A 13,497-nucleotide genomic window follows, 5' to 3' on the forward strand; every position below is an offset into this window, starting at 1 on the left:
AAACAGTGAGAAACTCTGGCTTCGGGAAAAGCAATATAATGCAGAAGGGGATTCTTTGTCAGTCTGTACATGAATATATTCAAATAAGCATGATTTAAATGAGAATAGTTCTAATGGTGAGCTTCTCTCAACTAAACTGATAATTTATAATGAAAATTGTAATTCAACATCTTTATTTGATATCCCTACTTTCGACTATTGTGCAAATATAGTACATATATTTATATAACAAGTTCTTTAAGAATTTGATCAGTTAAACTTGTGATAGTCTAAGAATGTTTTTACATATGTGAATAATAGACTAGAATTTCTTGCATTATGTTGGTACATATAAAAAAAGAAAATAGATAAGTGAGTATAAAATGGAAGGCTCTCCTTTTAATTATTCTTTTTGGCATGATTTATTACTGCTTTTTTATTCATTTAAATATTATCTTTATCAGGTTATTTTAGATATTTCAGTATTAAAATCTAAGCTCTTATTGATAAAGATGGTTACAATAGATAGCTGAAATTTTATGACGGATAGTAGGTGTGTTTTTCTGAAAGGATTATATGCATCAGTAATCATGTGATTGACACATAAAAAAATCCAGCCCATTAAAAACTACTTCCTATAAAAAATAGCAGTACTGCATTTTATGATATAATTGTAACATATAGTATAAGAACTTCAAGCAATCTTACCCAAATTTTCAGTTGCTTGCATGTGTGAAAATAGTTATTCAAAGCAAAATGTAACTGAAACTTCTGAGTTTCCAATCTAGTATATGTTTTGTCATCTTCTCCATTTTACACAATAGTCACTAATAAATACAACAAAATAAGTTTAAATTTATGCTTAGAGTGGGTTACATTGGATTTGTGTTTATGTAGTGCCCAGTAGTTGAGTGCATGCTGCTAAGTCCCGGCAACTCTTGAGTAACTATTTTAAAGACAAACATAAAATATGCAGTGTGGAGCCAATGCTTAAGATTCTTTTTTAAGCTACTATTGATACATTATTGATACATCAATTCCCTCAAGTTTTCTAAACTATACACTTTGTACTCATTTCTAGCCCTACATTGTCATAGAGTTACAAATTACTAGCAAATTTCTAACTTGCACCTTCTTTTGTTGGTAATTCCCATATTGATTTTACAAAGAAAACACCTTTAGGCTTGTAACTATAAGAGCTCAGTTAGTGTTCACTGTCCAATAGCCCACATAGCTGGATATCAAATCATATATCATTTATTTGTAGAATGTAAGAACATTTATGGAGTATACCATTATCATTTGTTGAGAAATACACCATCATTTCTTAACCTCTGTAATATCCTTCACGTGATTAGTAAAATATGGGTTCCTGAAACAGAGATCAAATCTTGAAGGCCGTCTTTGATGAATTATTCAGAAATCAGTATAAAGTTTATAAGTATTAGTAGTGAATAATAATAGTGTTCTACTGTTTTAACTAAGTTGATACAGAATCAATAATTTCAAACATCTAAAATTTGAAATTGAGGGCAAGAATTTCCCTTTTTTTATAAAATAAAACAAATTTAGCAAATAATTTAAAATGAGTTAATTTTTCAACCTTGTAGAAAGTAAATTATATTGAGCCTAAAGTATCTATCATCATCTCAAAGTGCCTTCTGCAGAGAAATTTCGGAACTTTTCCCTATATGTGTGTGTGTGTGTATGTGTTTTCATGTAAAACAAATGAAATATGTGCGGGACAATGGAATAACAACAAACCTAAGGAATATGCCCATCCCCCATTAATAAAAAGAACCTTTTAAAACATAATAAGGAACAATAACAAAAACTCCTTCAAATGAGTTTACCCTATTGCTTGATTACTATTCCTCCCGATGCAGCTATAAATGAATAAAAGTTATCCTTGTGAAGTCAGTTGCAAGAAAGACATATCTTTAGTTATGCCATGCAGGACTCATTTTTAACCATCTCTAAAAGAACCTTATCTACAGGGAGGACTTCATGAGAAAATGTCCCACCACAGCTGGATAACACCATTTATGCAGGTGACAGTAATCACTGAGTTAGGGGCAAGTTTAAGATACCATTATTTTGGGGGACAAGGTCAAGAAAAGGGTCAAAATTTGAAGCTAAATCAAGAAAAAAATAACCAAACTAAAACTAGGTAAAATAATGAGTAATTCACTTGAGGACAGAGTTTATAAATAATGTTCCTGATGAGATTAGTGTTCCTTCTAACCAAGTAAATAAAGCCAAGAAATTTTCTCCCCTCCCCCTCAAAAAAAAACAACAATAATTTATTCAACTGTGTAGTGATACATGAACTAATTGATGTTTGATGTTAAAAAGTGTTCTGCATGGATTCTAGAAAAAAAGAAAGTTAGGTGGTAACAACTTACAGTATTATGCTTCTACTGTCCAAAGAAAGGTAGAGAACGTTGATTCTTTAGAGGCAATGATTTAGACAGAAGTACTTGTATGGTGGACAGCTTACTTAGTCATCCTAGTTTCATGAAAATATTCCTTATGAATACTGAACAAGCTTTCTTTTGATACTGTTCTCACTATGAAATCACCTTTAATAGACTCCTACTGTTATCACAAATCTTGCCAGGTATTTCTCCTACAATTAAAATTTAGGTTTAGAAGTCACTTTACTATGAATTTGATTCTTGTGTTTGACCACCTTCCCCACTCCAATAACCTACAGATGAGCTGGAAAACGCAGTTTCTAAAATAACAAAGCTGAGAATGAGACCTTGGAATGAAGTCCTAACTCTCTCTCTTGATATAAATTTTAAACTTCAACAAGTAGAAGTTACTTCACTTAATGACTTCTACAGGCATAATGACATCTTTTATTTAACAAAGAGACCTCCCTCTAAAACAGCAGCTTTCTGACATTTTTGAAGTTAACCACAAAAAAAAATTCATTTTACATCATGACCTAACACAGAAATATATATATGTGTGCATTACATGTATAACTAAAAAAAGATGTTTGACCAGTGTTTATCCCAACTGTGTGCAAAGCATTCTGACAGTTTTTTCTGTTCTATTTCATTAAAAAAAAAAATTGTTCAGAGTTCATTAAGCTTGATTCCATAATACACTCATGAGTTGGGAACCAAAGTTTGAGAAACATTGCTTTAGAATATTCTAGAATCCAGACTGATCATATTTGAAATAATTAAACTGACATTCCTTAGCTGAGGTTCTGTGTTTGAAGCTAGTCACTGCACCTTACTAGCTAATATGTTTTAAAAGAAGGACATTATTGAAATGTGACCATTGTTCTATAGCACGTGCGCTACTCTAGTTCCTCACCACTTCCCCATTGAAACAAAACAAAATATTCATTTCAAATAGCAGGGATCTTATTCTGAGAAAAAAAAAAAAAGACTGATAGAGAGCTAGAAAGTATTGAAAGAGAAAAATAGCCTTCCTTGGTAATGAAAAGTATGTACTGTATTTCAGGTGGCTATCCAAAATTGAACTCTTTTTAGCTTTCACTTAAAAAAAAAAATCTATGATTCAAGCAGCTCTTCTAATAGTAGATATTCCAGTGTTCTGAGAGAACACTTGGGTAAGTATTAGCACTGTGCTGTGAGAATTTTTTTTTTTTAATTTTGTAAAAATACCTGGCATATTTTGTGTAGTTTTCTATATTGAAGCAGCATAATTCATAAAACTAGGAATGGTATTTAGCCATTTTGATATTTTCATCACTCCTAAAATTTGAAGCCATTATTATTTAACACATTTTGTTAGGTTAGGTTTTGCTATAACTCATTCTGAAGGTACTTTGTTATAGAACTTACTTCTGTCCTAAAATATATTATCATTGCCTGTTTAAACTGCTTTTCAGATTATATTACCTTTAAATTAAAGCAAACATTGCTTTAAAGGAAAAAAACTATTAATTTTGTCAATATAGAGAGAGTCTATTTTCAAAACAAATTGTTTATAATGTGAAGGGACTTATTATAGAACCTATTAGAAATGAGGTACAAACCCTTAAAAATGTTAGGGACATTTTGTTGTTTAAAATGAAAGTTCTACCCAGGCTTGGTTGAGTTTATAACCCAAGTGAATATTTATAGATGAATTTACAAATCTTAGAAATAGAGTTTTATGGAAATGTTAACAGGCCCTGAGGTACAGCTAAACTTGTTTGCAGATGCTGCTATAATTTCCAGTGTGTGTATGCTTAAAAGACTGCAACATAAAAGACTTTTTCTAATGCTGTAATTCCGTCAGTTTATTAGTCTGAGTTATAGTATGGGAGAATATTCAGAAACTGCAGCTTAAATGAGAAAACGCGAACGGTGTTACTTATATAAAATACTACTGCAATAGTTCTTTTATTAATTTTTAATGTTCAGCACCCTCTGTGACCTCCTTTATTCTCTTGCTGTCAACATGGCAGGCTGGAAAAATTGAAATGGGCTGACAGAAAACATAGTGCACGTTACAGCCCAACTCTGGAATCTCTCGACTCTCTTTCTGAGACACATGCTAACTTGCTCCATGTTATTCTGCATTACAATAATATTTAAGGCCCTGTTTGATAGCTCCTGATAAAAGGGAGTTCTGTCTGGACCCTGAGCAGGTGCTCCTCGTCAGCCTTCCTCTTTCTAACACTGTGGGAATGGCATTCAATTAAAAGCAGAATATACTTTTTTTTTTTTTTTTTTTAAATCATGGCTTATAGGCACACTTCACGCTCTCAAAGTGTAATACCTCAGCATGGAGAGAGAGCTTTATTTGTGTCTATGCAGCCTCTTCCAAAGGCACATTTTGGTCTGATTCAGCAATGCTTTTCTTGAACAGTGGGACACTGCTATGTTATGTATATTTACCACTGTCTCTATCACCAAGGAGACTAATCCCCATACCAGTACAGTCAAGAACCTCACAGCATTGTCTTTACAAGACCAAGTTCATGTTGTCACAGCAACAGAGTGCACAGGGCAAAAGATACTGAACAGGACTTTGGGATTAAAACTTCTCTTTCTGGTTCAAATGCAAGTGTTTTATGATGAGAGAAAGTGTGCAAAGGTATGAGGTCTGCAAATATCTTGTCAGCTGAAGCTATAAATGTAATGTTTTAATTATTTATTTCACAGTTGTGAAGGTAAGATTTTTGAAGAAGGTAGATTTCAAACTTCTAGGAAGACTGGAAACTAACCCAGACTATGAAAAAAGATATTAAAATCAGGGTGCTTATATTCTTCTTTTAGAAGGCCTTGTTATTAGCCTTTACTAATTAATGATGAGACAATTGTGACAATGAGAAATTCTGAGTAATGCACAGACTGCAAGAAAATAGAATTTGTATGAAACCCTATCTTGGTATACTCTCCTCTTGTGCTATCAGTCACTTGATCAATCTATTCCATCTGTCATAACTATTAGGAGTTTTGACCAGCAGTGAGTTATAAGAATTTGGAATCATAAAAGGCACATATTCTTGCTTGTAACATGATCTCTTGATTTTTCACCAACCTCCAAGGAAGCAAAAATGCAAGGAGAGGGTAACACCTACCGGACACTCCTCCGTACGTAGTCCGTTTCCCAGTGCCCACTGCTGGCCAGGGTGTGCCATCGGCTTTTAATCCCATGAGACCTGAGACGGTGTTGGTGGCTGTAACACCGTCTGCGCCACCTATGAAAAACACAACATTTTTCTGCAGTTCTTAAAGGGACGATTGCTAAAACCCATTCAAACCCACACAACCCAGAAAAATGCACACTCTACTTTCTCTTGAGAACATTTCCTCCCCTCAAATATATTCACTAATTTCATTCCTATAATTATACTTAAAATGCTAGACATAAAAATTTTTAATTAACACCACTTTATTTTTCCAATTATTATACAGATTTGTGGATGCCAAATGTTTTGTATTCAGTGTTATTTTCCAGGTAATTTACAATATCTTTACAAATCAGGATGCAATTTCCATTGGATAGCACACAAGCATATATGATTTGTAAAATCATGCATTGACTGTATGATTTATGTATTTAAGATATTTATTGAGCATGTGTTTAAGGCAGTGTACTAGATCCCATCAAATATAAAGGGAACTCATAAGAAATTTCACCTGTGGAAGCAGCTATCTTTTTAAAAAGTTTCATTAAAGGTTCAGGTGCTATTGCTGGACTGTTATATTGTGAAGTCATTCATTTTGGAGTGGTTTGTTGTGACTGTGGCTTCGTTTCACAATTGTTTGTGTGTAAACCAGGTGTTTATTAGGAAAAATGATAGATATTCTTGTATTCCCGGGCCACTTACTAGCTTGATTATAGGTATGGATCTGTTACATTTGTGAGGTCAAGCGCTCAATTTAATACTTTTCTTAAAGTTTAAAGAGAGGTATGCACACATATTTGTGGATAAAGATATACTTTAGTATGGCTATGAAATTTAGGCCCATACTTACATAACGAGGCAATTGATGTAAGTCAGGTTCTTACCTTCCTTTGCAGCTCTGGCAATGCTTACGATATCAGTGACATTTGGGGTCAACTTGGCAAAAAAAGGAATCTGAACAGCTTGCCTAACCCAGCGACAGATGTTTCGCACCAGCTCTGGATCCTGTTCAAATAGGTCAGTTAAATATAGAACATAATTAAAGAATTGTGATCAAAATGTGTGCTGGAACAACAGCAAAGCTGGAGATGTGCAAGACAAATCCAACTTGACAATGAGCAACATGATATATTTCTCAAATTCCTCCTCAGTATTACATCTAGACTCATTAGGGAACTAAGGTTAACACACTTCAAGTGAACTGCAAATTCATCACATAAAGGTTAAATTCCTCAAGGGAGCCTTTGGAAAATAAAATTACAAAGAACCAAATGGAAGAAAGTGTTTCCCACTTCCAGTTAAATAATGTCAGAAATAAAACGTAAACTTCTGGTGATAAGTTCGGGAACCATTACAGAATTTCTAACGACGTCATTGGTTTAAGCCTAATAAAAATATTTGAATAGCTGACTCCCAGGTGAATGGTATGAAATCTGAAGCCTATTGTTTTCATTATTAGAAGACTTAGTCTTGTTGAATTGTATTCAAAAGAAAATATGTGACTTCCTAATCAATCTAATTATGGTATATAATATATGCTAATATGGGGTAATTCAGCCTTAGGTTACACACGAGCTGATCAGTAACTTTAGCTTACTTCTGCAAATGTTGCCAAGAGCTGTGTAGCACTTTTCAACATTGGTCAACTTGAAAGAATTGATTAAAATGACAAGAATGAAACAAAATATCAAATGCTCATTTTTAAAAGCAAGGAATCGATGTTTTCCTGCGCCTGCTTCTTGTGATTTTTCAGGCTTCTATTTTCTCATGGGACAAGTATCATTTAGAGGGCAATCACCTATCCTTTCCATTGAAAATAACTCAGCAGTAGTAATGTTCTTTGATTTCAACACATACAATAGTCCTTTTTTTCATTACTTTTAGTGCAAAATTTATTCTGACAGGTACTGATAATGTGCTTTGATGAATTACATTAAAATATGCAATAGCAATTCATTATTGAACTTGGTAATATTATCTTAGGAAGTTAAAATGCTTTTTTAAAAAAATAAAAGATCCACCCAGAAAAATGCAGACATATATTTAAACTATGAAACAGTAGGCAAGTATTTCATTTGTAATTAATATTTTTATATGTAAGAAAGTTGCTCTTTGCATTTTAACCTTTTGAATTCTTTTAAGATGAGATTTCTAATGTTATAACCTTTAGAAAGAACCTTTTCACTTAGGGTTAATGTATCTTGATCAGTCATCTTGTATTACTCTACAAGTTACGTGTTTGTGTGCTAAGACACTGTGATGAGGTAATTTCTGTTGATTGTTATTGTCGCTATTCAGCAAAACTAATCATTTCAACAAGAAATCTTTGACTTGGCTTGTTCTCTTTTCAGAACAGTAATTTCTTCATTAAACATAAATATTAAAAAAGCACTATATGGAATGCTCTACAGGGCATATTGTGTATTATGAATAGTAAAATCTGGAGACTTAGCTGTACAAATTCTAACTCATGAAAATGGAGATCTGCCCCTGCCCATGCAATGCTCATGAAATATTTATAACCACTGCATTGGCATTATGAAGACAGTTGCATCTTTGTGACTTTCATTTTTAAGTTATGAATTTCCATGGGACTTAGCCTAGAAATGACAGTAACTCTAGATGACATCAATTGCATGTCCTTTGTGAAAGCTCTCTTTAAGGTAGAATTTGCCAATAATTTAAAGATCACTTGAATTGCATAATACATGGAGGGTAGCCTGATAAGAATTAGTAAAACAAATTTAAAATATTATCTGGTTCCAATAGAGTAAAGACTAATAATCTGATATAGGTTTCTAAGTGGCTTTCAATACTATTGACCACCGTGTCTTTATATTTACTTTGAACAACTGTCACACTTTTTTCTGTTGATTCTCACTAGCTGAATACTTTAAATGGATGCCTCAGACATTGTTTAACAATTTGAAATTTGTTCAGAGTTTTTCAGTTTTTGTAAAAAAATATGGTCCATTGGTTACCTTTATTTACTTGAATCATCTGCTGCTATTTTGAGATACCATAGTTTAATCCTCCGATAGTTCTATGAGTAAGGTTTATGGTGTTCAGATATATTTTACCTGTCTTCCTACTCAGTTAAGCCAGCTGTTTACTAATCCTCATAACCAGCTGAAACACAATTTGATTACCTGAGAATTTTAAAGACAACTTATAGCCAACATTATTATAAAAATTATTGACTGTCCCATAAATTGCAAAGTTCTGTTTGACAGGAATAATAGGGAATATTCTAATACAACTAGAAATGTGATGAGGCTAATAACATGAAAAAATGAATCTGTATACTTTGGAGAAACTATTCACACATTCCTAATTTCCTCACATTTTTTATATGAATGATCGAGACCTAAAAACAATTAATAGTGCTTCTGCATCTTGACCTTCTCATTTGCTAGTGATAGCATCAGGTGGCATGGCCCTTCCTAACAAGCCAATTTTTAGAATCTTATTGAAATGAATAAATTTTAGACAATTTCTAATTCTCCCCTCCAAAAAGTCTTCAGGATAGGAAATACACAAAGTTACTACAACCTCTCAGAGAGACTGAGACTTTAACATTATCCACACCAACAAAAATTAAATAAAAGAAGACAATTCTGGATTGCTTTTCTACTTCTAGGCATATAACATTGTAGGCACTCAAAAAAGTTTGTTGTGTCAATGAAAGAAGACTAAATGAAAACTTGGCAGATTTTCAATTTATTTCTTTATGTATCCATCAATTTATAGATTATGTTTGGGTTTAAGAAAAACACAAATATATGTTATGATAGATACTGTCTAAAAGAATGAAATTCACTAAGACTTCTTTACAAAGCAGGAAAAATTCTGAAGAAAAATGGTAGATAATCATGGATAAAAGAACAGCTTAACAAGTCTTTTAAAGTGTCTAGTCCACAAAAAGCCCACCTGTATCACCAATTTTTTACTGGCTCTTCCTGCAGATATTCATAATGCCCATTCCTGATCATGATTTGTAATCTCTTCCATAGCAACTGCTTGTGTGTGTGTGTGTGTGTACTACTTTAATACCTGTTAACCCTTTTGTTATTTATATGATCACCAAAGAAAGCTGTGAGGGAGCAGGATGGGTTTTCCTGTGATGGAGGTGTGTGATATTACTAGCAAGAAAGCAGTGAAGCCCTTAAAGGAATGAGTGACAGGTCTGGGGAGCACGTGGTGGTCTTGGGGTTACTACATGACGTGAAGGTAACAGATCAAGCTTGTGAGGTGCTAAGAAGAGGATAAAAGCAAACTAGAGATAAATGTGGCCTCTGACAATTTTAATGAGGAGCAACCCTGTGTCTGTCTGCAATTAATACACTCTGGAATAGATTCCTATGAAAACCAAATGACAGTGACAACAGCAAAAAGCAGAAAATGTAGTTCTGAGCACATTGTTTGTTGCAGAAATTTCCATTGTCCAAAACTGGCTTCTTTTAAAAGCTTAATTTTCTATCTGGGCCACAAGATAATAATTTTTAATTCTAGTAACTAGCATGTCTCTAGTTACACATTAAGGGGGTTCTATATATGATGCACCCTGCTGCTTTTGAGGACCCTTAGATGACCTCTCCATTGTAGGACAGGTATTTTCACCAATTACCTAGGGCATCAAATCTCACTGATTTCATGCCCTGTACACAGGAATAAGCACTAGAGAATGAGATTGTGAGAATTTCTTGATAAGTTAAATTACTAGTGAAATTTTTGACTTTAAGAAACATTTTCTCGAATTTCCCTGATAATTTCCACTCTGCACAATTCTTTTCAAAATGGTTTTCTTAGAAGGTGGCATTTCAATGAACCCACTGAAAAATTTTACCAGTTATAAAATGTTTTCTACTAAGGAACTCTTAAGTCTTAATTCACATGGCATGCTGGGAAGTAGCTAGCATTTTTATGTCCACTTTTCTGATAGACAGAACTAGGGTCCAGAAGATCAATCTGAGTACCTATTTCACCTTCTTAATTTTCTTTCCCATTATCATGTCCTAAACCATCATCTTCTTTAGCAAAATTGCTCCTTAAAGTAAAATGCAGCCATCAATTGTAAACTAGAACTATAAAAGGCTTCTACTTCATTTATACCTGTAAGACTAGCTGTAGCTTCAGAGTAATAGGCAAAAGTGATATATTTATCCTTCTATGTCAGTAAAGTAAGACAGAAAGAGTTAACTACTCCAGGTAGAATTATTAGTAAATGCAAAGACTAGGCATCGGAATGGGGATGTTTTAAATTAACTTATATTTTAGCATGTGTCCTTCTTGCACCAGTTTTCCTGATTTAAGAATTCTAACGATGGCACAATCACCTTGGAAAACCGTTTGGCAGTTTCCTCTAAAGGTAAATGTGCACTTACTAATCCATGCAGCAATTCTACTCTGAGTTATATATCCAAGAGACATGAAAATATATATCCACACAAAGACTTGCACACAAAAGTTCATAGCAACTTTTTCAAAATAGCTCCAAATTGGAAACAACTCAAATATCCATTAGTATGTGAATGAAGTGGCATGTCTACACAACAGAATACTATTCATCAATTAAAAAAAAAAACTAAACTACTGAATCATGCAACAATTTGGACTTAATCAAGGAAACATTATTCTCAGTTAAAGAAGTCCACAAAATGGTACATGCTGCATGATTACATTTATATGAAATTCCACAAAGGAAAAGCTAGGCTGACAGAAAGCAGAGCATTGGTTGCTGTCACTGAGGTTTGGGGATGGGAAAGAGACTAAGTGGGAAAGGGCATAAGGAAATTTTTTAGGGTAATGGAAATGTTCTGTATCTTGATTGTGATGGTATTTACATGAGAGTAGACATTTGTCAACACATATCAAATTCTATACTTAAATATATTTTTTTCTGTTATAAGTAAATTATACCACCACAAATTTCATTTAAAATTTTAAAATAATTCCAAGGGTGTTCAAATATAAATAGAAAAATTAAAGCCAGTGGCATTCTAGGCAATGTGGGTTCTATCCTTTTAACAAATTTATTTACTGATGACAAGGCACTGCAACTAGCCTATGCTGGAGACAAAGATGAGTGGGACAAGGAAGGCAGAGTCTACTAGGAAGTACAACCCAGGCACCTAAATAACATGTATGTTGGATGTTAAGTATAAAAAAGGAGATCCTGATATGCTCTCTTATTTCAGAGTATTTCAGAGCATGTAGCACAGAGTTCAGCACATAGTAGGCAGTCAACAAATACCGTCGACTTGATAGAGCTCACACTGCATAAATTAACATTGGCTTTCTTATTTCTATTCACTCAGAAGAAAGCTGGGAGTATAAAATTACTGGTTCCAGGATAACCTAATAGACAACTGTTTCAGTATTATGTTAGACAATGGTGTTAAAGATATATAATACACTATCTCTATTCTTAAAAACAAAACAAAATAAAACACTTCATAATCCAGGGGGGAAATGCATATAACAAACATATAATATGAATATAAAAGGCTATAAGTCTATAGCAATGTATCTGTATATGCATATAAAATATTATATATATATATATATATTTTTTTCCTCCACTTCCCTTGTGCCTTAAGTTGAAGATGACACAGAACTAAACTGCTTGTGTGTTCTCTCCTCCCCAGGCATCCGCTTGCTTCAGGCTTTTCTTTCTCTCTCTCTGCCCAGAATGTCCTTCATCTCTTGTCCCTTGGATAACATCACTTCCATCCTACCTCAACACAGGATGGATTAATAAATAATGACTCCCTTTTAAATACTCTCATAATGTTTCTTTATTACTCATTTATCACAGTGTTTTATAATCATGTTTTTTTTTTTTTTTTCGCCATCTCTACCAGACTATTAGTCTTTGAGGGGATATATCCTACTTTTTTATCCTGATCCTCTTATGTAGAGTCTAAGACACTAAAGATAATAAATACTGTGTTGAACAAAAGAATGAAGAATTCCTAAATGTGGATCAGATTTCCACAGTGAGCAAGATAACAACTGTCCCTTCCCTTCAATGGAGCCAAAATAAGCTGGAGATATTAGTAGTTCTTGCTCCATAAGCCAGTGGAATTTGGAAACAGTCTTTTGCTGTTCTCTACCAGCTAGCTGAACTGCCTGGAAGACAGTTGTGCCCTCCTGTGGCCCGGCAATCCATTAAAAACTCCCTGAGGTCCCGATTGCCCATGGCCCTTCCTGTCTAAATCTTTAGGATATTGAAGATTTTCCAGTCTGCACTCCTAACCTCGCCTCAAGTCCCAGTCCTTGGTCCCTGGGCCTGGTGGGGAAGTCTATCCATAGTTTTGCCAGTTAAAGGGAACTTGCATTCCTTTAAATACCATTTCCTGTGACTATGGTTTAATGCTGCTGTTTCTTCCATTCAGACAGCATTTTCCTAGCGTACCATTCCTCTGATGTCAGTGTTCCTCATTCCCACACACTTAGTTTCAGAAGCTTAAACCTTTCACAAGTGGATGAGAATTGCCATGAACTATTTAGATAATTCTTAAGAAGTAGGTAGTCTTTGAGTCATTATTTTTATCCCCTCTGATGACTAGCCCCTCTTTATCCCCTCTGGTCCACTAGCTCACTTCTTTATTCAAGTGGCAATGTAATGATGGAAGTCAGCTCTGAAAACGGCTCAAACTTCAAATCTTCCCCTCCACAATTTGTCCCTATGGAAGCAGACTCAGATTTTCTCAGACTGTCTTGATCCTATCTTAATCCCAACTAGAAATCCACTGCCTCAACTGACCATGGCAATAAAGTGGGAGAAGTACCTGTTCAGTAGTCAGGCCAATGAACATCTCCTGCTCACGGGTCCATGTGCTATTCTAGATAATGAGTGTCTTGGGGAGGCTCTTTCTCACAGCACTCTTGCTGTCTTATTATACAAATAC

General features: G+C 34.1%; 1 protein-coding gene across 1 annotated transcript in view; it reads right to left on the reverse strand.

The window, feature by feature from the left end:
- DPYD (dihydropyrimidine dehydrogenase) overlaps nt 1-13,497 on the reverse strand; it is a gene marked incomplete at both ends in the record, with an annotated part of 823,320 nt that overhangs the window by 208,849 nt on the left and 600,974 nt on the right. The window contains 2 exons of the mRNA XM_079721437.1: nt 5,534-5,653; nt 6,469-6,589. Of these exons, the coding sequence (XP_079577563.1) occupies nt 5,534-5,653; nt 6,469-6,589 (241 nt within the window). The remainder of the gene's footprint in view (nt 1-5,533; nt 5,654-6,468; nt 6,590-13,497) is intronic.

The sequence above is a fragment of the Hyperoodon ampullatus genome (assembly GCF_949752795.1).
Source record: "Hyperoodon ampullatus genome assembly, chromosome: 2".
NCBI classification, from domain to species: domain Eukaryota; kingdom Metazoa; phylum Chordata; class Mammalia; order Artiodactyla; family Ziphiidae; genus Hyperoodon; species Hyperoodon ampullatus.